This window comes from Oryctolagus cuniculus, chromosome 7, assembly GCF_964237555.1.
Source record: "Oryctolagus cuniculus chromosome 7, mOryCun1.1, whole genome shotgun sequence".
Classification (NCBI taxonomy): domain Eukaryota; kingdom Metazoa; phylum Chordata; class Mammalia; order Lagomorpha; family Leporidae; genus Oryctolagus; species Oryctolagus cuniculus.
Window position 1 is genome coordinate 76,429,120 of NC_091438.1, and position 27,598 is coordinate 76,456,717.

At 42.8% G+C, this 27,598-nt stretch overlaps 1 protein-coding gene and 1 pseudogene across 8 annotated transcripts in view; one reads left to right on the top strand and one right to left on the bottom strand.

The window, feature by feature from the left end:
• ARHGAP29 (Rho GTPase activating protein 29) overlaps window positions 1–27,598 on the top strand; it is an 82,273-nt gene that overhangs the window by 11,445 nt on the left and 43,230 nt on the right. For 4 of the 8 annotated variants that reach the window (XM_051857470.2, XM_008264860.4, XM_070078011.1 and 1 more), the window contains exons 2-3: window positions 8,916–9,152; window positions 25,901–26,035. In XM_051857470.2, coding sequence (XP_051713430.1) covers window positions 8,948–9,152; window positions 25,901–26,035 — 340 coding nt within the window. In that variant the 5' untranslated portion in view covers window positions 8,916–8,947. Of the gene's footprint in view, window positions 1–1,780; window positions 1,919–8,915; window positions 9,153–23,367; window positions 23,414–25,900; window positions 26,036–27,598 lie in introns of those variants that run through there. The other 4 variants (XM_051857471.2, XM_070078013.1, XM_070078012.1 and 1 more) reach the window with 3 other exon arrangements.
• LOC100359221 (protein angel homolog 2 pseudogene) lies at window positions 4,489–5,676 on the bottom strand (annotated as a pseudogene).

Below are 27,598 nucleotides of genomic sequence, written 5' to 3' on the forward strand. Positions count from 1 at the left end.
GAGCCACGTTGCTTCCTTGAGTTTAGTGTTGTCCCTTCAGTGGCTTCCTGACTGTCCATGGTGCATTATTCTCTAGTGAGATATCAAGAAAAATTTTCCCCCAGTATTCCTAGGGCATTTGATCTTGCTACAGTTAGGTGTAATGTTAAATGTGTGCATTTTTAAAATTGAATCTGAAAAATAATTGTGGAGCCAGGTAATTAAGTGGCTTCATTCTCATATTTATATTTTCCAGGCAACAACCTGGGGGCCTGATTGGCTTCATTTCCCCCAGAACTGTTTGCTTGTATGAAGGAAGTATCCCTCTTCCTGCTCTCTATCAGCAGGTGGTCTTTCTCTCTCTCTCTATCATCTGTCCCTGCTATCTTATCTTGGTCTCCATCTTATTTTTATTTTCTCTTTCTCTCTGCCTCACCTTGTCTGTGTCTTTCCCTGTCTTTGGTCTTCTCTATTCTTGCCCTCTCTCCCCTCCACAATTGTCCCTCTGTGCTCTCTGTCACTGTCACACGCCACCTCCATGGCTCACACCCCTTCTCTCCACCAGGAATTGTTCATATTGTCAGTGACATTGCCAGTTCCATTTCAGCCAGGAATACATCCTCTTTATTAAGGATAATGGCAAGATAAGGTAAACAGAGAATAATGTATTTAAAAAGGGACTTAGGAGGTATTGGAGGTTGAGGGACTTCCTCAGATTTCTTTCCAAAGGCCTTCCATAGGACCTAAGTGTAGTTCCACCGCTCCAGCCCCCTTTCGGCCTGGGGCTCCCTTCTCATGAGTTTGCTTCAGCTCTGGCATCGTAGGTTTACATGGCGAGAGTCCTTGGTACATTTTTCTTTCTCAGTGTGGTCAGGAGGAAGTTTGGTTTGAGGTTTCCTGAGTATTTGTAGCATGTTCTTGTACTGTTGTGTTTGGGGTTTGAAGGGCTAAATTTGAGTAAATTGATTCTGGAAAAACCCAGGGTAGAGCTACAGCAACCCAGGAGCGGAGCGTTTTCATCCGTCCCTTCCCCAGGTAGCGCGTGGGGGACCGCATTCGTTTCCGCAAGGTGGTCTCTGCCTGTGGTGGCTCTCCCCTGGCTGCTCCCTTTCCTCTCGCTCTCGCGGGAGTTGCTTTCGTGGCACTGGCTGCCTTCACCCGCTTTTGCCCCCCGCCTGCGTCCCTCAGTTTCTCCCAGAGTCGCCTCTGGGATCTCTCGGGGGAGCCCCAGCTCTGCTCGCGTGAGGGCTGCGGTGCGGGAACCAGGTGCGTGCGCGCGCGGCCACGTGCCTTTTCTCAGACTCGCTGCTCTTCGCGAGGCCGGGTGAGAGTGCAGCTGAAGAAAGTTAGGCCTAGGGGACGGCTTCGCCTCTGCAGAGGGCTTGCGGAAGCCTGGTTTTGAGGTCTTTTGATTCTCTGGAAGGGCGTTGGGCCAGCTCCGTGTTCCACTTTTACCCGTGTGTCCCCACCAGTCTCGTTCCCCTCAAGGGGGTCCCGAGAAGTACCTCGTAAGGTAGGGAGATAGCTCAAGTGTCAGGTGACTTTTCCCCGGGTCGCTCCGCCGTTAGCCGCGCCAGGCCGACGCGTCGCGCGACGTGGGACACAGGGTCCGGCCAGGCGCCGCTGACAGCCGGAGCCCCGCGCCCGCGAGCCGCCGCCCCCACCTGCCGCGGACGCCCGAGCCCCGCCCCCGGCAGCGCGGGCCAATGGGCTGGGCCCCGGGGGGCGGGCCGCGGCGGGGGCGGGGCGTCCGTGGCGGGGCGGTCGTGGCGGTGGCTGCAGGGGCGGCGGCGGAGGCGGCGGCGGCGGCGGCTTGGCCGGGGGTCCGCCGGCCGTGCGTGGGGGATGGGGGCGGCGGGCTCCGGCCCTCGGCGGCGGCGGCGGCGGCCGTGAGCGCGGGGCGAGCGTCCGTGTTGGGGACGCGCGATGGAGCACCACGGTGAGTGAGTGAGTACGGGGCGGAGGCGCTCTCTCCGGGCTGCGTTCGCCCTCTTCAGCACCCGCGAGTTGCCGTCTGGGCTGCGCGCCGCGCGGGGTACCGGCACCCACGGGCCTGGCCCGGGGTCCCTGGGGAGGCTGGGACCGGGGCGCGAGACGAGGCGGGCGCCGATGCGGTGGCGGTCGTTAGGCGGGGAGCCGCGCGCGGACCACCCTCCGCACAGGTCGGGGTTCCCTTCCCTCTTCGCGCGGGCACACGGAGGCGCTAAGCCTGTGCGAGCTCCCAGCGCAGGGACCTAAGCGCGGCGCGCTGCCCGGATCGTGCGCGGGCTGCAGGCGGGGTCCTGCCGCGTCGCCCCGCTCCCGTGGGGCGCTCCTCCCCGAGACACTAGGATTTCTGTCTTGAGGTGGAGAAGGGGTGTTGCGTTTCGAGGCCGCCTCATTCTCAGCGGCGTGTCCCAGTTGTTTTGGACGTGTCTGGGGACTTGACGGTTGGAACTCAAAACACGATTTTTTCTTGGAGGGACGAGCCCTAGACTGAGACGTTTCAAGGTGGAGCCCTAGTGACTGACGAGCCTCCTGTCTCTATGTTTATCTTATTTTTTTAAAACTCTTTCTCAAGATGGAACTGGTCTCATACCTGTGGGGAGGGCAGGGTTTGCCTGCTCCAGGCGGGAGCGGAGCGCTCTTTCCCCTTTATCAGTGTCCTGATGGTAATCTGCTGTTGGTGCCGGATCTTTTGTGCGTCCCTATCTACGTGGGCTGTCCTCCTTGGTGGCTCCATTCTTCCCCCGGAGTTGAAGTCCGGCACAGGGAACGTGCGCTTTTGCATTGTGTGGTTCTGGCCGCCCGGAGGAGAGCCCTGCCGGCCAGGAATGCTAGACATCCTGGAGGCGTGGGAGGCTGGGCAGCTTCCTCTCCGGAGCGTGCTACGTTCAAACTGCGCAGGAATGAAGTGTATGTGTGTCGCACGCCTGCCTTTAGAATTGTTTGCCTGATACTGGTGAGCTCTTTCTGACATGTCCCTATTCTGGTTGTGCGGGGGAAAACATTTTCAAAATATAAGCGAAGAACTTCAGAATGACCTCTTCTGATGTTTAAAGAATCTTGAGGTGGATCCTTCCCAAATCAGAAATTGTGCTGAAGTAGCAGATTGCTGAAATATCTGGCAAGTTTTCCTCAGGTAGAAATAGTAAGACGGGAACCAGTAAGTGCAGATATTTGGGGGCAGTTTTGTTTTCCACTTGCATTCAGTGAGAGTGCGGGTTCTGTCTGTACCTTCTGTGGGCAGGGTATGTGAGATATGGGTCATTTAATTAACATAGGCTACCAGAGTCTTGGAAAATCCACATTTTAGGGGCCAGGAAGTTTGTACCCACATTTCTAGTGCAAATATCACTTAGAATTTAGAACATACAGTGAAAGACATTTACACTTACTACAGAATTGTTTGAGAAGTGGATAATTCATGTTTTTAATGCTGATTGTGTGAACTTGGAAGAGATGAACAAGAATTAGTTTCACAAATATTTTGCTCAACATGCTGTTTGTGCAGCTCAGACTTTATTTGGAAGCCTTCTGGTAGCTTTCCAGGAAGTCAGTTAAGTTTCGGGAATTGTTTCCTGACCTATATTTCTTTTCTTTTTTTTTTTTTTTTTTTTTTTTTTTGACAGGCAGAGTGGACAGTGAGACAGACAGAGAGAAAGGTCTTCCTTTGCCATTGGTTCACCCTCCAATGGCCGCGGTGGCCGGCGCACCGCTCTGATCCGAAGCCAGGAGCCAGGTACTTCTCCTGGTCTCCCATGTGGGTGCAGGGCCCAAGCACTTGGGCCATCCTCCACTGCACTCCCTGGCCACAGCAGAGAGCTGGCCTGGAAGAGGGGCAACCAGGACAGAATCCGGCGCCCCGACCGGGACTAGAACCCTGTGTGCCGGCACCGCTAGGCGGAGGATTAGCCTAGTGAGCTGCGGCGCCGGCTTCCTGACCTATATTTCTTAACAATCTACCAGTATATTGTGAAGAATCCTCATCTTGTTTATTAAAATATGTTCAAAAAGAGAGTCTCCCAAAATAAAGCACTGCTAATAATAATAGCTATAACAATTATTTGGGTCTTCATGATGAGCTAGACACTGCATTAAGCACTTTCCATGCATTATTATCTAATTTAATAAAAGCACTGCTTGCAACTGTTAGTAACTACATTTTATGTTATCGCCAACTGAGATTATTCATTTTAGCACAAAGGAAAGCGTATATTGTTTAACAGTCTCATATCTAGATTTCAGTTATGAAAGCTTGTCTTTTTTTCTAAATCACTGTCAACTTTACTGATACTTGAAATAAAAATATATCTCATTTATAATAAAAATATTTAGATCTCAACTGTCAGGAAAATATTTTTCATTATGAAAAAAAATTTTTTTAAATCATTTTTGTTTAAAGCACTTACCATAACCTCTTTGGAAGCTCCACAGCACAAAGATATACATGCAGCACTTAAGGAAAACTTTACATTTTTAAAAAGAATATAAATTGGAAAGAAACTTCTGTATACAATCAAAGGAGAGTCAGAGCTCAGATCTGAATTTAGCTGATAAAGGCAGATAATCTGAAGAGTTTTCATTTGGAAGTCCGGTCAGAGTCCCTAAGTCTTGTTTTGTAAGAGGTGACAGTGTAGCTGGAAGTTTCAAGCCACCAAACCAAAGCAGCTTTGATTTCTGGGTGTCTAGTAGTAGCTTCCTTTTCTGCAACATTGAAAATAGAACCCACAGTTTTGGCACTTTGGGAATGACAGGTGGGCACTTAGGATCCCCATGTTAAGAAGGTAACGTGAGAGGCTGATGCCGTGTTGTAAGCCTGAGGGTGACTTTTCAGCTGTCTGTAGGACCCCTGTGTTTTCCAGCTGTGTTTGTGTCAGATCGCTGTCTTGTCTACTTTCGGTATCTGCTGCACCTCATACACAGAGTTCTGTGAGAAACTTAAGGTTGGGGGTTAAATCGGAACACAGATCGTTGTCCTGGTGAGGACTATTCCTGGCCAGATAGCTTTCCGATGGCAAGTACTTCATAATTCAGTTTTCCTTTCTTTATGAAACTGTACAGTAGAGAACCAGGAACAGAATTAAAACCACATACATACTGGCAGGACAGATGCTGCCATCTTTCTGATGGGCAACAATTGATAGCATGGCCAATTGGGTCATCTTAGTATTACCTCACCTTGGATTGTATAAGAGATGTGTATTAGCTCCCCAGATTGCAGGAGAGGCCGCACGTGGAATTTTGACCTGCAAGAGTAAAACTAGTCCCTGTTCAACAGAAGAATATCAGGGCAGTAGAATCCCACTGGCTGGGTTCGCTGTTGAGAGTGAACATTGGGAAGGGTTGAAGTAAATGGCACAGCCATTAGGTTTGCTTCTAGTCCACATCTTACATGAACAGTGATAACCCAGTGATCCAAACTTGGCCTCTTCTCTGTTCTATAACGATCTTGCAAAGTACATCTGCATCAAAATGTCTAATATTCTTTCAGAATATTGGGAAACTTAAAATTCCAGGGCAGTACTGGCCACTGGTAGCATTTATGACTAATTATAAGCTAGTTATAACTAATTATCTTCTGGTAGATCTTGTGAATGTCTATTATAGGACATTACTTTAAAATCAAGCTTGTGAATGTCTATTATAGGACATTACTTTAAAATCAAGCTTGTCTTCACATTTGGGGTTGACATTTTTGTCTCCTAGGGTCTTCATTTGTTCTGCAGTGGCTATGTCTGTGTTCCTAATCCCTTGCTGTCACGCCCACCTCTCCCCACCTATTGGTGCGGCGATTCCTCCTCGTGCTTAGTCGCACTTTCATCCTTGCCTTCTGTGGGTGTCCAGGTCCCAGGCCCCTGGCTCCAAATCAGCCTCTACAACCCACTAGACGGCCGGAAGCCCCACAGGGTCTCCATCACTCCAGGTCCCAAAAGCTTGGAATCAGTTTGTTGTAAACATGTTTCTCGATTGTAGTGTTTCCTTTTTCCGGTTTGAAATATGAAAATATATATAACAAAATCAGCACATTAATCATAATGCCGACCAACTGGAGACTATACTCCTATCTAATTCCTTGGTTTGTCTCCACCCCCATGTGTGTGTGTTTGTGTGTGTGTGTGTGTGTGTGTGTATATGCCCATGCGTGTTTAACAGGGTTATACTAAATCTTGTCTAAAAGTGCTCAATGTTTTTGAAATACTTCTACAATTTTGAGTTTCCCATTTGATGCATAAATTCTTTTTGCAGATTGCTTTGTTTAAAACTTACGTTTGTCTTTCACTTTTGTACCATCTTTTTCAGTGATAGTGACCAGTTCTCCAATTCACTACATTTAAAAACTGTCGGAAGTATGTAGAATGACTTTATTAAGTAAACTGCTACAGTGCTGAAGTTTGTTGGCTAATTAGCCTTCTCAAATAGTGTTTTAGAAGAGAGCTGCCCAGACAAGGCTCTAAAATTTTTTATTTTGTCTTGTTTATTTTTGTTAGTGGGGAGGGAGACTTAGATATGATTATTGCGCTCAAAAATTGCCCTAGGTTCACTTTAGAAATTATTTACACATTTAAGAACTAATGTTAGATAGGTTTGAAACTAGCTTAAGTATAGAAATTACACTTTCAAAAATAATTTGAGATTAAGACAAAGATATTGAATAAAGAACTTTAAAAGCTATTAGATTAATGGGACATCCTATTTAACAATCAAAAGAAATAATAAAAAAAAACTAAGTTTGATTTCAGTTTTATGTAATCTATTTCGCTTCATGTGCCCTTTTTTTGGATTTTGGAAAGATAGCATTTAGAGATAGACTTTTTAAAAAGAATTCTATTTTTTCCTTAGAAATACTGCAGCAACCTGGAGTTAAGTATAGTTGTTTCTATAAAAATTGAAACTTGATAAGCCCATTATTCTTTCTGCAGACCCATTGTTCATTTTGCAAATAGTTTTTTGTAATTCTTCTGTCATATGCCAGGCACTGTGCTGAGCAGAGAACAACACATGGTTAGCAAAAATCAAGACATAGTCTTGATTTCCTTGAAGTTATAGTCTAGATAGGATGGCCTGAATCATCTGTTTGAACTGTGATAAGTGTAATGATGAAAGATACAGGATACCATAGAGCATGCATGCAGTAGGAGATTCTGCTTCAGTTTAATGATAGTGGTTATTGGAAAGTGCGGGTGGGTGGTCCAGGAAGGTTTCTTTTAGGAGTTGATCTTAAAGCTGAGATCAGAATGAAGAAAGGAAGGAGTCTTTCAGACAAATAAAACTGCCTGTACAATCCTCAGTACAGTAGCAGAGACAAGAGACAACAGTAATTTACTGGTATTGTAGCAGTAGAGATAGAAGTGGATAGACTAGAGAACTGTGGGTCGGGAAGGAAATAAATCGATGGAGTTGAATGAGTGAATGATACAGTAGTATGTGTTTACACATTACCAGGAATTAATAAAGATTGAGCATCCCATCTGAAGTGTCAGATGTCAGAGTTTTTCGGCTCTTGGAATTTTTGCATTGATAATGCCAGTTGAGCACCCTAGATCCGAAATCCTCAGTGCTGCAACATCTCAGACTTTCAGAGTGTCATCTCAGCACTCAAGAAGTTTGGGGTTTTGGAGCATTTTGGATTTTGAATTTACAGAGTAAGGATGCTCAGCCTCTATTAAACAACCTCACAGAAATCCATAGTCATACTACCATTTTGAAAGTATCCAAATATTCAAGACAAAATCATAGAAAACCCTCTTAGTGATAATGCTTGAGCTATCTAGTTCTTCTGCTCATTTCTTATTTGGTTTTTACGAAGTTCAAGGACTTTTTATTCTGGAAAGGTAAAATGAGGATGAAGAGGAAACAAGCTAGGTTTTCTTGAGTTCCACCTGTACCAGGTTAGGCATTTTAACGTAAGAAACCTTTTACTTTCGTGATCTGTTTTAATTCTCACACAAGCGAGAAAAGTAAATTGCATGGGTCCACGTCTAGAAAATACTAGAGCCATGATTTAAATTTTAAGTTTTTCTCATACTGAAAGATTGCCTACTTTGCTGTCCTGAGAGTCCTATAATCTGATAATCATCATACATGTATTTGTTTAACCAATCAAGCTTTGTCAGGTTAGCAGACAACCCTAGAACTTGTTTTTGACAAAGAAATATTTCATTGATGGGAATTGACAAGCTGGGGTTCGTGTTTGTGTGGGTGTGTGTGCACGCGCGCACATGTGTGAGAGAGAAAGAGACTGGGGTTAGGGGAGGGTAGGGGTGGTGGGGTGAGTGAGAACTACCTGTAACTGGACTTTGGTATGTTGGACACTTTATACTGTGCTTCATTTAATCCTTATACTAATCTCCTGAGATAGATGTTACCAGGGTATTGTTCCCATTTTATAAACGAGCGTACAGAGGAGATGATTAACAGCTTGTAATATCATATGCCGCAAATGATGGAAGACAGTTTTGAAAATAGGTGTTTCTTTTTTCCAAGCTCATTTCATCTTTAGTTTTGAAGATAATGTCATGGGGGAAGAATACGACTTTCTACTAAGTGATGTTTCAGAACAGCATTTGCAGTTTTAGAAAGTTCCACTATCTAGGAATTGAGAGGAAGTTTAAAGAGCATGATTTTGACATCAAGGTAGATCTAAGTTTAAGTCTCATGTAATTATTATCAGTTGAGAGCTTAGACAAAATCGTAAGTTCTAAATCTCAGATTGCTCGCCTGTGAAATGAAAAGAACACTAGTTTGCATATCACAGAGTCATCGGGATTTTTGGCACTTAATAATGGAAGCTGCTGTTATTAGTGGTACAGTGCTTATTTTTAAAATTTTAAAATAGAATGCTGAGGTGGGCTGTGGCTAATATAAATAAATTAATTAATATAAAAATTAATATAATGTTTCCTTGTCTGATGGAGCATTTGTGTTTTTCTCTCTTTGTTTCCTGCCCACTGAAGGATTTCAGTTTTTCTGACCGGTAAATGAAAGGATGCTTGCTCACAAACAGAAAAAGACAAAGAAGAAACGTGTTTGGGCATCAGACCAACTGTCTACTGATGTTACAGCTTCTGAAATGGGGCTCAAGTCCATAAGTTCCAACTCCATATTTGATCCAGATTACATCAGGGAGTTGGTGAATGATATCAGGAAGTTCTCCCATATGTTACTATATTTGAAAGAAGCTATTCTTTCAGGTTTGTCAACTATTTTCTCTTTCTGTTCTTTCTGTGGAATTTTCAGTGCCAGGGCCCCTGTAGATAAAGACGCACACAGTGGGAGGAGCAGGGAATTCTGCTTCACTTATCTTACGACCCCTTATTTTTTAAATGGCCAAATGTTTGGCATTTACAATGTAAACTAATTTATAACAATAGTGGCATACAGAATAGAAACTTTGAAATGTGTTAGAGAATAAGAGGACAAAAAAATAAAAAAGATCAGTGTTTGATTCCCTGCATTTGTGTCTGTTTGAAATAGGAAAATTTGAGATCATTGAGCTCTTAACTTTGATAATGTTAACGTGGTTCACTGATTGGTCTTCAATAAGGGGACTAGTGTTTATAATTTACATTGTTGACACTTTTACCTAAATTCAGTTTTGAATATTGTCAAACTTAATTTAAAATGACTTCGTTGAGTGATTTTTTTTCCTCAAAAATCAAGCATAACTCTGTTTTGATCTGTAACCTTGAAAAATTATTTCATTTTAATTGAGAGAGAGAGAGAATCTTCTGTCTGCTGGTTCACCCCCCAAGTGTACGCTGCAGCTGGGATCTCAGAAGTCATCTGGGTCTCCCACATAGGCAGCAGTGACCCGTGTGCTTGAGGCATCCCATGCTGCCTCCTGGGGTGCACACTGACAGGAAGCTGGCGTTAGAAGCACAGCTGGAACTTTTAACTCAGGCACCCTGATGTGGAATGCAGGTGTCTCAAGCTGCATCTTCAGCACTGAGGCAAAGCCTGTTCCTGTAATTTCTTCTTGAATAAGGGATAATCACAAAATTTATTCTGTCTAGGTCAGGGATGTGGGCCACATAAGGCCCACAGATCATTTGGTCTGGCCCTGCAAGGCAGCTGCCATCAGGACTCAAAATTCAGTACATCTACAGCAGGCCAATGTTGAAGTTGATCATTTTGGATGGTCCACAGATACTATAAATATCCAAATGGCCCTTGGCAGAAAAAAGGTTCCCAATCCTTGGTTTGGTTAGGAATGGATAATGGAGCACAAGACTTGATTGTTTTTGCAGTATAGGAATATATATTTTTCAACTTCTACTGCCTTTTAATATCCAAATTTGATGGCAGTGATAAGAGATAAAATTTCTGTTTTTTCATGATAAATTCATTTCCATATTCATATGGTATGTTTACATTTAGAAAATGACAGTTCTCGGTGTAATTTATGTGAGACCTCCCAAGTCTTCATAGAAATTAATGAGTTTTCAGTAAATATTTCTATGTATGTAAATTGTGTATTCATTTTTTGAGGTACATTTTGAAAAACAAACTAAAACCACAACTTGTGCTGATACTAAATTTAAGTCTATTTCTAGGGTGGGTGTTGAGCCTAGTGATTAAGATGCCTGCATCCTATATCAGAGTGCCCGAGTTCTGTACACAGCTTCGGCCCCTGACTCCAGCTTCCTGCTAATATGGACTTTGGGAGGCAGGGGTGTGGCCCATGTACGGGTTTCTGCCAGCCACGTGGAGACTTGGATTGAGTTCTCAGTTCCCAGACTCTGCCCAGCTTGGTGCAGCCATGCTGGCATTTGGGGAGTAAACCAGAAGATGGGAGCTCTGTGTCTTGCCTCTCAATTACATACAAATATATATACATGAATTTATTTCTAACCTAATTTGATTTTGGGGTGAAATATCCAAAATGACTAGAATTGAAGCTTCAGATTTTAGTTCTCAAATTTCCCTTAAAGCAAGAATCACATAGGTCATTATCTAGAAACTATATTAGAAAAGAAATTGCTTACACTTCCCTTTATTTTAATAGCTTGATTTTGATGTCTAATTATGATGAGTGATTAAATGGCAATAAAGTTATCTTACTGTGGAAAAATATCTTAAATATGTTAAGTATTATATTGGTAACAAATTTCTTAACAAAATGACACATCTGTCATTTATTTAAAGAAGGATGATTTTGTAGTAAAGGTTTGTTTTTAACAGTTAATTTTTAAAAATTTACACACAGTAAAATATATTCTTTTTAATGTACAGTTAATTAGTTTTAAGGTGAATTTTAAAGTGATATATTAGCTGGCAAATTATTGACCTTAATATAGGATAAAGCTTGATTTTATTTATGTATCAATTTAAATAAGTTTTCAGTGATATAAATAAAATTTTTAGTTAGGATTTTTATGTTTTCATTTTCCTTAGGAGATTTATAAGTTTTAGAATTTATACTCATTAAAATGCTCATCTTGTTTCACAGAGTAAAATACTGGTAATTTAAAAAAAAAGTTTTATATCCAAAAAAATTTTTATATGAGTTTCCTTTTCTGAGTAGATAGAGAATAGGAACAGAATTGAAAGCTGATCTTAGGTGAGCAAAGAGAAAATGGTAATAAATGGTAAGATACACAAGGAGACTACCACTTGAGAGAAAAGGATATGTATGGAAGTATATTAATTCACTGAAATTTAATTTTAAAAATGTGTGAGGATGTTATCCTTTTAATAAGAAAGCCAGACAGGTGTTTGGCACAGTGGTTAAGATGTTGCTTGGGACGCCTGCATTCCATTTGGAATTCCTGGGTTTGAGTCCCTTGGCTCTGCACCTGGGAGGCAGCAGGTGGTGGCTCAAGCACTTGGGTCCCTACCACCCACATGGGACTCAGATTGAGCTCCTGGATCCAGCCCTGGCTGTTGCAGTCTTCTGGGAAGCGAACCAGCTGATGGAAGTTCTGTCAGTCTCTGTTTTTCAAATCAATAAAACCAAAATAAGTTGTTTTTTTAAATCAAGAAAAAAAAAGAAAGCCAGTACTTCAAAAATTAAAGAACAGATTGTGCCACCCGTAATTTAAAAAGCTAGTGAATTATTTTTTAAAAAAAGGAAAACCTATTTTTTGCATCACCAATGTTTATTAGTATGCAGTGGCAGGAAATTTTCATTAGGTACCTTTGTATTAATTTTAATGCTTAATTTTTCACTTAAAAGAATGATACTGAATTTTTGGTGTTGCCTATTACTTTTTACATTTTTATTTGTTCTTATTTTTTTGAAAGGCAGAGGCAGATAGAAACTGAGAGAGAACATTTCCATTTTCTGGTTTACTCCCCAGGTGCTGGAAACATCCAGGGCTGGGCGATAGCCAGGAGGCCAGAACTCCCTCAGGCTCTCCCATGTGGGTGGCAGGTACCCAAGTTCTTGAGTCATTATCTGCTCCCTTCCAGGGTGTGCATTAGCAAGAAACTGGATTTGGAAGCGGAGCAAAGATTTAGACAGTACTCCAACTTGGGATGTAGATTTTAATGCAGTTGGCTGCACCTAACAGATCCTCTTGTTTATTACCTTTTAATCTACATCTCGTTGCTGTTAAAAAGCTAAAGAGTTAGTTAGCTTTTAAGAATAAAGAAATTTAGAAGCATACTGTCACCTTTTGGTTTGATCAGGATGTCATTTCTGTGTGCACTTTATCTACCTGTAATAAGCCAGTGGTGTGCGAAGTCATTTGGGTATGGCCTCAGGTGTTTAAGCATATTGTGGAGGGTAGACTTAGATGAATAGCCTTGTGATTAGTTTATGACCACATTTTTTTGTTCTTCCCCAAACTAATTATAGAAATGATACATAATTGGATGTGCTGCTCTTTATTTTACAGAGTGCTTTCAAATACACACACAGTTAATCACTCCATCCCCACAAAGGCAGGTACTTTGAGCTCCATTTCACAGATGGGATGTGGGTATAACTTGGATGGTGGGATTTTTGTCAGCCTCTTACTGCTGAGAGGTAATGGCCCCACTTGGAACACAGAGGTCATCGGTGCAGAATGGGGTGTTCTCTGCATGCTGCCGCAGCTGCGTCACATGGAGGTGCTCTGCAGAAAGCGCTGCTCAGGCTTTGTATTTCATTCGCCAGCTGTGTTCCGTGGGAATTAGCTGGAGCTGTACTGCCCAGTAGTGGCCACTAACCCTATGTGGCTATTTCAATTTGATTAAAACTTCAAATTTGGCTCCTTTTGCCACTGCCACATTTCAAATTCTCAGTAGCCAGATGGGCATATTAGGCAGTGAACATACAGAAAATTTCCATCATTGCAGAAATATCTGTTGATTAGTGCTGGTATAGACTTTTGGTCTTTATTAATATTAAGAATATTGAAATGGATTCTTAAGCTATACATGCTTTAATTTTTATAGCATTTAAAGGAAACCTGGAAGTTGTTATTAAAGAAATCTTTTTTAAAAGATTTATTTATTTATTTGAAAGAATTAGGGAGAAAAGGAGAGACAGAGATCTTCCATCCACTGATTCACTCCCCAGATGACCACAATGGTCAGGGTAAGGCCAGGCCAAGTTAGGAGCCAGGAGCTTCCTCCAGGTCTCCCACATGTGTGCAAGGGCCCAAGCACTTCGGCCACCTTCCACTGCAGGTACATTAGTAGGGAGCTGAATTGAAAGCAGAGTAGCCAAGACTCCCAGCTGGCACCCATATGGGATGCTGGCTCTGCAGATGGCGTCTTAACCTGTGCCACAGTGCTGGCCCCAGTAAAGAACATTTTACATACTAACAGGGGTTCAGTTGAAATTCCCTTTCTTAAATTGCCTTAGACCATGTAACTTTCTCACTCTTCATTGATTGAAATCAACATAGCATTTTCTAGGCAGATTGTACAGTTTGGTTAAATTGGTGGTAGAAGATGGCAGGAAAAGCTCTGGACAGGCTCATGATCTAGGCTCTAGGAACAGTTCTGCTGTTGACTAGCTTTGCGATAGGATTTTAGTCTTTCACTTTTTTGTGAAGAACAAGGCATTTACAACAGATGTTACCCATTTTACGATTCTGTGATTCAGAATTTGATGGGAGTTAAGGATTGTACGTTGTTCAGAATATTGATAGTTTAGAGCCGAAGGGCACAGCTACGTATCTGTTTTCAAACTAGTAATGCATTTTAGATGCGCTTTTAGTTTCTGGGATTCTTATGTGAATTTAATGATAACTCTCTTAAACGTGATGCTGATGAAAATTTCCTAAGTGAGAATGTTAAAGCTCACACTGCAGTGGTTGTTGGGGAGGAGCTGAATAGAGAAAAAAAAGAAAGAATAAGAAGACTTGTTGCCCAGTAGGGGTAAGATATCTGTGCAGTTTATCTTTGTTTATTTTTTTATTTACAAATGAAAAAGGAGAGCTTACTAGTGAAGATCAGAGAACTGAAAATACTCCATTTTTGCTTTGCTCAAATAAGTGAAAGAGTTCAGTGTTTTCCCTTCTGCTTATCTCTAGGAGGAGGTTACCTTGTAGTCTTACACAAATAGCAGATGTGGAATTTAAAGTTTTAGATCTCTAGCCAGTATCATTAAAGGTGAATTATGAGTAATTACAGAGCTAAACCCTCTTAAATTAAAATGCTGAAGGCACTCACTTATGCATATGCACTTTGTGTTTAATTATAACATTGTAGATTAATATAATCATATGTCCAGTGTAAGTGCCAATTCAGGTATATGGTTGTCCCCTGAAAAATAACAAGTAACAGATTGCTCCTGGAATTCCAAGTAACGAATCTATAAATGTTCTTCTGGCTTATACAGTAATTTGAAAGTCTGTCTTGGTGACTTCCGCATTCCCACGTGGAACATTATGTCAGGAAAAGCAAAAATCTGAGGCTTTGAAAAATGCAAGGTTTTTGTATTGGGCTAGAAAAAATGATAGCAAAATATCTTCTTCTGCTGCTCAGTGCTTGCAAGTGTTGATTGACACTGTAAAATATATTTGAAAGAAAAAGAACAATTTAATACCCCCTGTAGCTTTCTGTTTTTGATTATATAACACTATTTTTTTAAATAATTATTTTATTTATTTGAAAGGTAGAGTAAAAGAGAGGTAGAGGCATAGAGAGAGGTCTTCCATCCACTGGTTCACTGCAGTGCCGGTATCCCATATGGGCACTGGTTCAAGTCCTGCCTGACTCCACTTCTGATCCAGCTGTGCTATGGCCTGGGAAAGCAGTGGAAGATGACCTAAGTCCTTGGGTCCCTGCAGCCAGTGGGAGACCTGGAAGAAGCTCCTGGCCCCTGGCTTAGGATTAGTGCATCTCTGGCCATTGCAGAAAGTTGGGGAGTGAACCAGTGGATGGAAGATCTCTCTTTCCTTCTTTCTTTGCCTCTCTGTAGTTCTGCCTTTCAAGTAAATAAATCTTTTTTTTTAAGATTTTATTTATTTATTTGACAGGTAGAATTACAGACAGTGAGAGAGAGACAGAGAGAAAGGTCCTCCTTCTGTTGGTTCACTCCCCAAATGGCTGCAATGGCTGGATCTGTGCCTATCTGAAGCCAGGAGCCAGGTGCCTCCTCCTGGTCTCCCATGCAGGTGCAGGGGCCCAAGGACTTGGGCCATTTTCTACTGCTCTCCCAGGCCATAGCAGAGAGCTGGACTGGAAGAGGAGCAGCCGGGACTAGAACCGGCATCCATATAGGATGCCGTCACTGCAGGCAGATTAACCTAGTGTGCGCCACAGCACCAGCCCCAATAAATAAATCTAAAAAAAAAAAAAGAAACCGAGTTTTGTAGATGCATTTGATTTTTTTTTCCTAGGGTGGATATAGGAGGATATGTAAATATTATTTTAGACAAACTTGAGTGTTAATTTTACAGTGACTCTCAATTAACTTTCAGCATACCATGTGCATGAAAATTTGTAAAATATTAGCAATATTAGTTTGTTAGTTTCAGCTGTGTACTGCTCTGTCCTCTTCTAGAAGTAAACCTCTTTAAAGTGATTCTTAGTGGATATCACTTAGAAGTTAATAATGACTGTTACAAGGTTGTGGTTTAGTGAGTAGAAGGTGAGAAATGGATCTTCAAAGTGTGAAATACAGGTAGCTCATTTATTACACCTGTTCCGGTTCTCGGGGAATGGAGTGCTCTTGTACACTTGTCCAGAATAGTCTGCCAAGTTAGCACCATTTAATAAGGACTGGCATATTAACTGGAAGGTAAATCCTGTTAAATCCCAGATGGCAGAGTACCCACCATTCAGCTGTAACCCTTTCATCATGTGGTAAACAGAGCATGGTGGTAGGGAACAGAGATGCTGGAGACTGAACAAGTCAGGTGGAATCCTCATTCTGCTACTTGCTAGATGTCTGTAAGCCTGGGCATTGTTGATCTGTGTGCTTCAGTTTCTACTTCTGCTTCTGCTTCTAGGAGATAATAGCACCTGTGTGCTACAGTTTGGGTGTGCCCATGACTGAAGATTTGGGCCCCAGAGAGTGGTGCTACTGGGACGTGGGAGGTGGTGGAATCTTTTGAGGTAGCGCCTGTTGGAAGACCTCGGGTCATGCTTTGGAGGTGTGCCTGCAGGAGGAATTGTGAGACCTCAGTCTCTGTTTGACTTCCTGTGTGGAGATGTACACTGTTACACACACACACACACACACACACACACACACTGGCACTCACACAGGCACTCAACCCCCCTGAACTTGGACTTTGAACCTCCAAAGCTGAACTAAATTTCTTTTTTATAAGTTTGCTGCTTTAGATTTTTTAAGATTTTATTTATTTGAGAGGTAGAGTTACAGACAGAGAGGGAGAGAGAAAGGTCTTTCATCTGCTGGTTCACTCCCCAGATGGCTGCAGTGGCCAGAGCTGTGCCGATCCAAAGCCAGGAGCCAGGAGCTTCTTCTGGATCTCCCACGTGGGTGCAGAGGCCCAAGCGCCTGGGCCATCTTCCACTGCTTTCCCAGGCCATAGCAGAGAGCTAGATCGGACGAAGAGCAGACAGGACACCAGCCAGCGCCCCTATGGGATGTGTGCGCTGCAGGCAGAGGCTTAGCCTACTGCGTCACAGCACCGGCCCTGCCTTAGATATCTTGCGTAACCTAGAGCTGGCCAAGATGCCACACCATTGGGCTTTTGAGATCAGATGAGTTCATGTACGTGAAGCTGTTAGACTAAGTGCTTTAAAATGTCAGCTGTTGTTATTTACAGCCCCAAGAAGCTGGATAAAGAAAGCTGCTGTTCTCAGGCTTCACTTCTGTTCTGTAAATTAAAAAATTATTACAACAAAAGTAGAAGTTTCCCAGCAATAAGTTCTGAAATTTTTTGTTTTTGCACCATGTTTTCATTGCTTTCCCTAGGGAGGATAAACTGAGTTAACAAGACTAATTTTGAAATTATTGCCCATTTTTTTTTTTTTTTAAAGCAAGGAAAACACCATGGGGTTTTTCATTTATTTACTTAAGCATTTCCATGAAGTGTTTTCAGTATCAGCACTGTGGTATTGTGTGAATGCATGAGGACCTGAAAAGTGGAACTAATCTGTTTTCATTTGATGAGCTGAATGAAACAAAATAAATGGTGCAGTTAGGTGAAACAATAAATTAAAATTATCATATTACAGGGATAGTTGATAAACTAGCAAACACAGGGTGTAAGAGTTTTTGCTGGCCAGCGCCGCGGCTCACTAGGCTAATCCTCCGCCTTGCGGTGCCAGCACACCGGGTTCTAGTCCCGGTCTGGGCGCTGGATTCTGTCCCGGTTGCCCCTCTTCCAGGCCAGCTCTCTGCTGTGGCCCGGGAGTGCAGTGGAGGATGGCCCAAGTACTTGGGCCCTGCACCCCATGGGAGACCAGGAGAAGTACCTGGCTCCTGGCTTCGGATCAGTGCGGTGCGCTGGCCGCGGCAGCCATTGGAGGGTGAACCAACGGCAGAGGAAAACGTTTCTCTCTCTCTGTCTCTCTCACAGTCCAGCTCTCTGCCGTGGCCCGGGAAGGCTGTGGAGGATGGCCCAAGTGCTTGGGCCCTGCACCCACACGGGAGACCAGGAGGAAGCACCTGGCTCCTGGCTTTGGATCGGCACAGTGCACCGGCCTTAGCAGCCATTTGAGGGGTGAACCAACGGAAGGAAGACCTTTCTCTCTCTCTCTCTCTCTCTCTCTCTCTAACTCGACCTGTCAAAAAAAAAAAAAAAAAAGAGTTTTGCTGTTCTACATACCTAGTTTTTAGACATTGGTTGAACTCTATTGTATTTTCATCTGTAATACCTTGTGGAATTAATTTCAGTACCTTTGCATTGTTACCACCGTTACACTTAAAAGTTATATTTAGTTACATGACTAAATTAAATATTATATTTGCTAAGTACAGAAGTAGTTTCACAAAATATATTCATAATTGCTATTTTATTTCTAAATGACTTATTACATTACATTACATTAGCCAAAATATTGTAGAACCAGGTTGTATTTGTTAATGAAAGTAATTCTGTGTGAGAAAAATCTGTTTTCAATGGTGTTTAGTTTGAGTAGCTTACACATTAATTATTAACAATATTTGTGTGTATTAAAAATATAAAACAGCTTCATTTTTCTGGTTTGATATTTATAGTAACCTTATAAGGTGAGTAGAACAGATATTCTTACCCACTTCATTTTATTGATGATGAATATGCCGTCAGAGTTTTCTGTGTGATTTTTTTTTTTAAGATTTATTTATTTACTTGAAAGACACAAAGTTACAGAGAGGCAGAGAGAGAGGTCTTCCATCTGCTGGTTCACTCCGTAGAAGGCTGCAGCGGCCAGAGCTGCACCAGTCGGAAACCAGGAGCGTTTTTCGGATCTCCCACGTGGGTGCAGGGGCCCAAGGACTTAGGCCATCTTCTACTGTTTTCCCAGGCCACAGCAGAGAGCTGGATCAGAAGTGGAACAGCTGGGACCGGAACTGGTGCCCATATGGGATGCTGGCACTTCAGGCAGCAGCTTTACCTGCTGTGCCACAGCACTGGCCTCTTTGTATATGATTATTGCACAAAGTGGCAGATCAAAGATTGAAACCAGTTTTCTTGGTCTAAACTGTTGTTTTCTGCTATTCCAGACAGCTACTTACTTTTCTTAAGTTTCAGTGAGAAACAGTAACTGTCTGCTTTACTCACTGCTGCTACGGTTTTGGGGGTTTTGAGGAGAGAGTAGTTTGTTGGTGAAGGAACTGCTTAAATTTATTTTTTTTAAAGAATTTTTTTTTTTTTTTTTTTTTTTTTGACAGGCAGAGTGGACAGTGAGAGAGACAGAGAGAAAGGTCTTCCTTTGCCGTTGGTTCACCCTCCAATGGCCGCCGCGGCCGGCGCGCTGCGGCCGGCGCACCGCGCTGATCCGATGGCAGGAGCCAGGAGCCAGGTGCTTCTCCTGGTCTCCCATGGGGTGCAGGGCCCAAGCACCTGGGCCATCCTCCACTGCACTCCCTGGCCACAGCAGAGAGCTGGCCTGGAAGAGGGGCAACCGGGACAGAATCCGGCGCCCCGACCGGGACTAGAACCCGGTGTGCCGGCGCCGCTAGGCGGAGGATTAGCCTAGTGAGCCGCGGCGCCGGCCAAAGAATTATTTTATTTATTTGAAAAACAGAGTTACAGAGGGAGGTAGAGTCAGAGAAAGAGACGTCTTCCATTCTGCTGGTTCACTCCCCAAATGACCGCAATGGCCAGAGCTGTGCTGATCCAAAGCCAGGAGTCAGGAGCTTCTTCTGGATCTCCCACGTGGGTGCAGGGGCCCAAGGACTTGGGCCATCTTCCACTGCTTTCCCAGGCTATAGCAGAGAGCTGGATCAGAAGAGGAGCAGCCAGGACTTGAACCGTTGCCCATATGGGATGCCGGTGCTGCAGGCTGGGGCTTTAACCCACTGCACCACAGCGCTGGCCCCACTGCTTAAATTTCTTAAAACTTTTTTTTAAGTTAAATTTAAGAGGCTTTTTGCTTCATAAAGAGAATTTGAGGTAGATCTAATGTATGAGGAAAAGAACACTTGGTAAAAATGGAACCCCCCCCCCCTTTTCTTTCAATTATATGGCACAGAAAGTTGTGGACTTGCTAATTTGTGAAGTCCTAGGTGAAATATCATGGGATATGCTGATGTCCTAAAAGTTGGCCCTTCGGCCCAAATATACAGGGGGAGTTTGAGTTTGAGTCTTCGTGATTGACATTTTCTTTATTTGATTGTGTTCATTTTTGTTGAGCTTTACAAACTTCAGAAGTGTGTTTAACTGCAGGAATTGGGATGATTCTTGGTGCAATTTAAAGTACTGCTGAAACTAATTACTAAGTAACTACTGCTTTTCAGCATGTTGATTTGGAACATCTTTGATATCTGTAAAGATTTCCTTGTAGGAAAAAAGGATTTCAAGTTGGTGAGCCATTTATCCTGACAGTCATTGTAGTGTTTTGCCCTTATTTTTAAGAAAAAAAACTATTGCTGGGATTCTTATGATCCTTTTATACTGTTAAGAAAATTATAGGCCAGCGCCACAGCTCACTAGGCTAATCCTCTGCCTTTTGGCGCCAGCACACCGGGTTCTAGTCCCGGTCGGGGCGCCGGATTCTGTCCCGGTTGCCCCTCTTCCAGGCCAGCTCTCTGCTGTGGCCCGGGAGTGCAGTGGAGGATGGCCCAAGTGCTTGGGTCCTGCACCCCACGGGAGACCAGGAGAAGTACCTGGCTCCTGGCTTCGGATCAGCGCGGTACACTGGCCGCGGCGGCCATTGGAGGTGAACCAACAGCAAAAGGAAGACCTTTCTCTCTGTCTGTTTCTCTCTCTGTCCACTCTGTCTGTCAAAAAAAAAAAAAAAAAAAATTGAAAATTGAAAATTATTGAGGATCCCAGAATTTCTGTGTAAGTGGGTTATAGCAATTGCAGATTACAAATCAGATGTTTTAGTCTGTTTTCCATTGCAGTAACAATGGAAGCTTCTCGGGTTATGTATAGAGAAGAGAGTTTTATTTAGTTCACAGTTTGGGAGACTGAAAGTGCAAACCACAAGGCTCCAGCCCTTGTGAGAGCCCCTTTGTCTGGATCCCACCAATGGCATCTTGGTGGGAGCATGTGTGAAACGACCAGCTCACAGTGGGAGATAGATGTTTTTCACTCATTTACTTACCATGGGGTGTTTGCAACACTTGCGAGGCAGGAAGCTAGGGAGTGCAGAGGCCAGCCTTGCTGCGTGCCCGGGGTTCCCTGAGAACTAGGTTCCTCTGCCCTCCATGACCTAACCTAGTCTCCACCTCTTAAAGATTCCAGCACCTCTCACACTGCCACACTGGGTCCAGACACAACAGGAACCCAGGGAGGGGGACCTACTCGAACTATGGCACCACGTTAGAAATGAAAACTGAGAAGACTGAAAGTAGTTTTTAAATGTACTAATTCCTATATAATTAATTTCCCTGACTCTGAGAAGACCAAAGTTATTCCCTTGGTTTTCTTAGGTCATTAATATTTTGTACTTCTTGCTTAATACCCAATAGAATTTTAGATATTGGTAGTCATTGTTAAAACTCTTAACAATGCAAAATCAAGTTCTTTGGGCCTGAGACTTCAAAATAATACAAAATGGTCTCAGAATCTTTTCTAGGTATCCTCATATCTGTAGATTTTGTTGGGAAATACTGGAGAAGGGGATGGAAATGTCTTTTTCCTTTTAAGACCAACATAGAGTAGGTTTCAAAAGAGTACAGTGTAACTCTCCAACAACAGATAACCATTCAGCCTTGTTTTGATAAGTAGGCAGTAATATTTGGTATACTACTATTTTGTTGTTGTTGTTGTTGTTGTTTTTGACAGGCAGAGTGGACAGTGAGAGAGAGAGACAGAGAGAAAGGTCTTCCTTTGCCGTTGGTTCACCCTCCAATGGCCGCCGCGGCCGGCGCGCTGCGGCCGGCGCACTGCTCTGATCCGATGGCAGGAGCCAGGTACTTATCCTGTTCTCCCATGGGGTGCAGGGCCCAAGCACCTGGGCCATCCTCCACTGCACTCCCTGGACACAGCAGAGGGCTGGCCTGGAAGAGGAGCAACCGGGACAGAATCCAGCGCCCCGACCGGGACTAGAACCCGGTGTGCCGGCCCCGCTAGGCGGAGGATTAGCCTAGTGAGCCGCGGCGCCGGCCCATGTTGTTTTAGTTATATATGTGCCAGAGAAGAGACTTTGCCATGCAAAAGTAGAGGGAAAAGCTAGAGATTGGGAAGATTTTATAATTGTTATTTCTTACAAATAAGTTTCTTTTATTTCAGCCTAGTAGAGGTTCTACTTCAGAGCTCACCTGTGTTATAAAGCTATTTCTACTGCTACATAAATTAATCATTAAAAATAGCTGCAAACATTGCTTGCTATGTTCTAGTCACTGTTCTAAGTTCTTTTTATGTTTTTACTCATTTATTCCATCCTATGAAATATCAACCATTTTCTTATTTACAAGTTAACTTAGATATTTGATTGTCACAGCGGGGAGAGAGTTGAAAGAGCACTCCTATCCACTGGTTCACTCCCAAATGCCCATGTGGCCCCTGGCTGTGGCCAAAACTGGGATCTGAATTCAATCCAAGTCTCCTACATGGCTTGCAGGAGCCCAGGTACCCGAGCCATCACTGTTGCCTCTCGGGGTCTGCATCAGGGAGTAGCCGGGGGAGCTGAGCTGGATATGAGACCCAGAGACTCTGATATCTCACCCAGTATGCCGGATGCCTGCCCCATTTTCTTCCTTCTATAGGTGGTGAAACAGGCACAGGGAGCTTCAGTAACTCTCCCGAGATTCCTCATCCGAGGAGTTGGAATTTAAACCAAGTGGTCTGGTTCTAGAGGCTGTGGTTTGTAGCCACTACACGGTTTTGCCTCAGCTGAGTAAACCTACCAACCTACCTACCAACCATGATTATAAAATACATAAAGGAGAATTCCTTAAACTGCAGATTCATATTTCCCCTGGGCATTAAAATTATACATTAATTTTTAAAATTATATATTTATGGGAAAAATTCCAACCGTACAAAAATTCCAAAAATCTTTTGCCTACTTTTATTTTTGTAACAGACTTCATTTGGAAGAGCCTGACAGTTCCTAACATATCTAAATATTGTATGAGATGAAAATGCCCATTTCCTGATTTGATCATTGTTCACATGTAGCAAATTATACTGCATACTGTTAACATGTACAAATACTATGTTTAAATAAAAATAGTTGATTGGGGCATAGTTTCTGATTTACAGAAGAATGAAGATAATGGTACAAAGTTCCCCTATATCCTATGCTGTTTTCCCTATTTAGCATCATACATCTGTTTGAGTTAATGAACCAGTATTTGGTAATAACCAATAGTAGTGATAACATTGTTACTAACTAAAGCCCATCATTATTCGCATTTCCATAGATCTTCTATTATGTCCTTTTTCTCTCCCAGGATTCGGTCATACTACATTTAGTTGTCATGTCTTCTAGGCTCACCTCAGCTGTAAGTTTCTCAAACTCTCATTTTTGACATCTTCACTGTTTGAAGGAGGACTGGTCAGACACTCTGTAGAATGCCTTGATGAGAATTTGAGGTTTTCCTCATCATTAGAATGGGGTGATGGGATATTTGCAAGAAGGTTGCAGATGTAAAGCGCCCTTTTGCTCACATGCTGTTGAAGATGCTCACTGTGAACATGTCTTATCACGGTGATGTTAGCCTGATCAGCTGTTCTCTGTAGTGTTTGTCAAGTCTCTCCACCGTAGAGTCACTCTTGTCCTCTCTGTCCTGTGCTCAGAAGGCAGTCACTGTCATTGCCCACTTACGGGGCTATGCTTCATCTCCTATCTAGCATGTGAAATATTTAGAATTCTTTTGCACGCAGTTGGTTTCTTCTCCCCCATTTATTTATGAAATCATTTATATCTGTCTGGACTCATTACTACTTTATTATTTGTTGCTGAAATTGTTCCAGCTTCAGTCACCAGCAGCTCTTTCACTTGGCTCCTGTGTACCTTTTTTTTTTTTTTTTTTTTTTTTTTTTTTAAAGACAGGCAGAGTTACAGACAGAGGGAGAGACAAAGAGAAAGGTCCTCCACCCTCTGGTTCACTCCCCAAAAGGCCAAAACGGCCGGAGTTAGGCTGATCAGGAGCCAGGAGCTTTTTCCAAGTCTCCCATGCAGGTGCAGGGGCCTGGGCTTTCCCAGGCCATAGGCAGAGAGATGGATTGCAAGAGGAGCAGCTGGCACACAAACAGGCACCCATATGGGATGCTGGTGCCTTAGGCGGAGGCTTAGTCTACTGCGCCACAGGGCTGGCCCTCCTGTGCACCTTTGACGTACCCTCCTCACTGTTGTTTTTCTTTTTAGTTTTTTTTTAAGCTCTTCCTTATTTCCTGGCACAACAAGGTGCTCCTGACTCAGCTTGTATATTTCCTGTACATTCGCTTAGGATAATGATCCAGGAATAAGCTTATTGTGCTAACATGATTAAAAGTAGCACCCCCCTTTTGATTCGCAAAGGTATTTTGATTTGGCTAATAAATTATGAGGTTGTCTTATTTACAGGGACAGTAAAACTCTGTCTATCCCTGTAATCACAGGGATGGTGCCAATGAATGGGTTATAGAATAGGGTTAGACAGCTGGGTACTAAGAAAGAAAGAAGAACCATCGGGGCAGCACCATTCTGTTCCAGCTGCTGTGGCCAAGGAGGAAAGTGGGCCTGGCAGGGGCAGAAATCTTCAGTTTATATCATGATTCCTCAGGTTTTCATCATTGGCAGGTAATTCAGTTTTTTAAAAAATGCACAACTTTTTATTAAAGATCTGGGCATTTTATCATACATATTATATCAGCTTGTAAAATGTGCAGATAAAATGATGGCTCTTTTATGTCCATGAATTATTGATTTCCAGTAACTGATGATTATTAAGAATTAATTCCAGGGCTCAGCACAGTGGCATAGTAGGCTAAGTCTCTGCCTGTGGTGCTTGCATCACATATGGGTACCTGTTTGTATCCTGGCTGTTCCTCTTACAATCCAGCTCTTTGGTTATGGCCTGGGAAAGCAGTGGAAGATGGCCCAAGTGCTTGGGTCCTTGCAACTACGTGGGAGACCTGGGAGAAACTCCCGGCTCGCTCCTGTCTTTGAATCAGCCCAGCTCCAGCCCTTGCTGCCATTTGGGGAATGAACCAGTAGATGAAAGACCTTTCATTCTGTCTCTCCCTCTCTCTGCCTGTAACTCTACCTTTCAAATAAATAAATAAAATCTTTAAAAAAATCAATTCCAATGTGGAAAGTTAACATACAAGAACCAATGTTGTTGTGGCATAGTGGATAAAGCCGCCACCTGCAGCGCCAGCATTTCCATACTGTTCCCAACTGCTCTACTTCCTGTCCAGCTCCCAGCTGATGGCCCGGGAAAAGCAGTGGAAGATGGCCCAAGTGATTGGGCCCCTGCACTCATGGGGGAGACCTGGAAGAAGCTCCTGGCTCCTGGCTTTGGCCTGGCCCAGTCCTGGCCATTATGGCCATCTACAGAGTGAACTAGAGGGTGGAAGATCCCTCCTTGTTTCTCCCTCTGTCTCAGTAACTGGCTTTCAAATAAATAAATAAATAAATCTAAAAAAAAAAAAAAAAGTTAACATACAAAGTGTATGGTGATCAAAACATAAGGCAAGAAAAACTTAACCTTGTGAAGCTGCCTCAAGGGAAATCTGGAGAGCATATTTAGACCGAGAAAACGGTGAAAGGTGAAATACTAAATTGGCCATAACTGAGAGAGCCTTTGAAACCCTTACTGAATTAGAATGACAATGTTTCTAAGGCTATGTAAATCGTATGTAATTACATAATGAAAATAGAAAGGCAAAAGGTGTAGCCAGGGCTTCCATCTGACATGTGCTTCAATTTGTGATCTTTTTAGTTTAAGTTCCCAGAACTTTGCTTTGGAAACAAATCCTTAAATTTTTTCTTTTTCCTTTTCAAGACTGTTTCAAAGAAGTCATTCATATACGTCTGGATGAGCTTCTCCGTGTTTTAAAGTCTATAATGAATAAACATCAGAACCTCAATTCAGTTGATCTTCAAAATGCTGCAGAGATGCTTACTGCGAAAGTGAAAGGTAAGGAAGATATATTACAACGGGATTGCCGTGGGCGGAAAGGGTCCAAGCACTGCATTCTGGTCCATGATGACCGTATAGCCACTCAGCTGTGGCATTTGTAGGTTGTATATCAGTAAGGAGTTACGTATGCTTTGCTATTAAATGTTTCCATTAAATCACACCTTGTAAAAGCTAAAACTTTATTTGCAGTAGACACTTAAAAATACTAAAACAACTGAAGCTGAAACTTTGAATTTTATGAACGAGAGGATGCTCTTTTTCTGAATGTACAAAAGGTCTTTCTTGGTTATGTGAGGACATTTGGTGTTGGAACGTGGTCATTTGTAGCAAATCTATTTAAAAGAGGGAACAAGATGGACAGCAAGAAGACTTAATTGGGATCTTATTTTAAAAGTATGAAAATTAAATTAAAATTGTGTGTGGCATATATGAGATGAAACTTGAGAATTGAGATATTATCCTCTGATGAAATGACTTGCCACTGAAAATGGTTGAAATTACCTTGGGCTGCAATATATAAGACGGATTGAGAGTAGAGGGAGTATTTGAGAAGAGAAGAGGCAAGGGAGACCAGTTGGAGGTGAAGGTTGAGGGTCTAAGCTGGGATCTGGCAGTGGTAGAGGATGGCTGTTATATAAGAGTGGATGGATGTCATCTTAACAAAGCATAAGATAGGCAGAATGTGAGAGGTCATGGACACGTGTGGCATTGAAGCTGTGAAACTGGGGCTTGTTCATGTACAGGCGGTGATGGAGGAGAGTGACCTGACTCAAGGTTCTGCTGAATAAATGGGTGCCTGTAGATCCCACAAAGAGAGGCAGAGAAGTGTCCAGCTTGCAGGCAGGTGATTTGGGGAAAGGTGATATTTTAAGAAGTGCCCTTCACTGTTCAATGCCATTGATAAGTGATACAGATTTTGAAGTAGTGTAACTATAAAAAGCTACCTTTGTGGTGTAGTGGAGACAAAGACGGAAGAGGTGGCAGCAGTCCCATAGTCCATTCTGTGAATGAGGAAAAGAAAGCTGCTTTTGGGAGAGGGACTACTATTCTTGAGTCTCAGACTAAGTAGGGATTGCCTGGGTTGGAGATGGGGGTGGAGCCGTGATGTGAGCCTGGGGTACAAGGGCTTTGGATATGAAGAGATAATGATAATGATAATGGTGAACATACTCATATTTGGAAAGGGCAAAGGGCAAGTTTTAAGGCATGAGGCAGGAAGAGAAAATAGAAACCTTGCTAATAAAATAAACCCCTCTCCAAATTTCTCTTTGACACAGATTCATCATGGTTGTGTTTTCTTTTTTCTGTATTTTTAAGCTGAAAAAATAGTAACTGATTTTAAATGGGATAGTTTCTATTAAGACTTTTAAAAATGTGCTTAGTAACCAAATTTGTTTTTAAATAGATTGTTTACAAGTGCCACTTAACTTGACTTAGATAGGGAAACTTGTGTCTATAGATAGTAAAATTTCCATGCTTGGAAATAGCGACCTGGTTCAATTGTTGTCAGTAGCTATTGTGTGCAGGCAGGATGTCCTGGGGAAGGAGTGTGACTGTGTA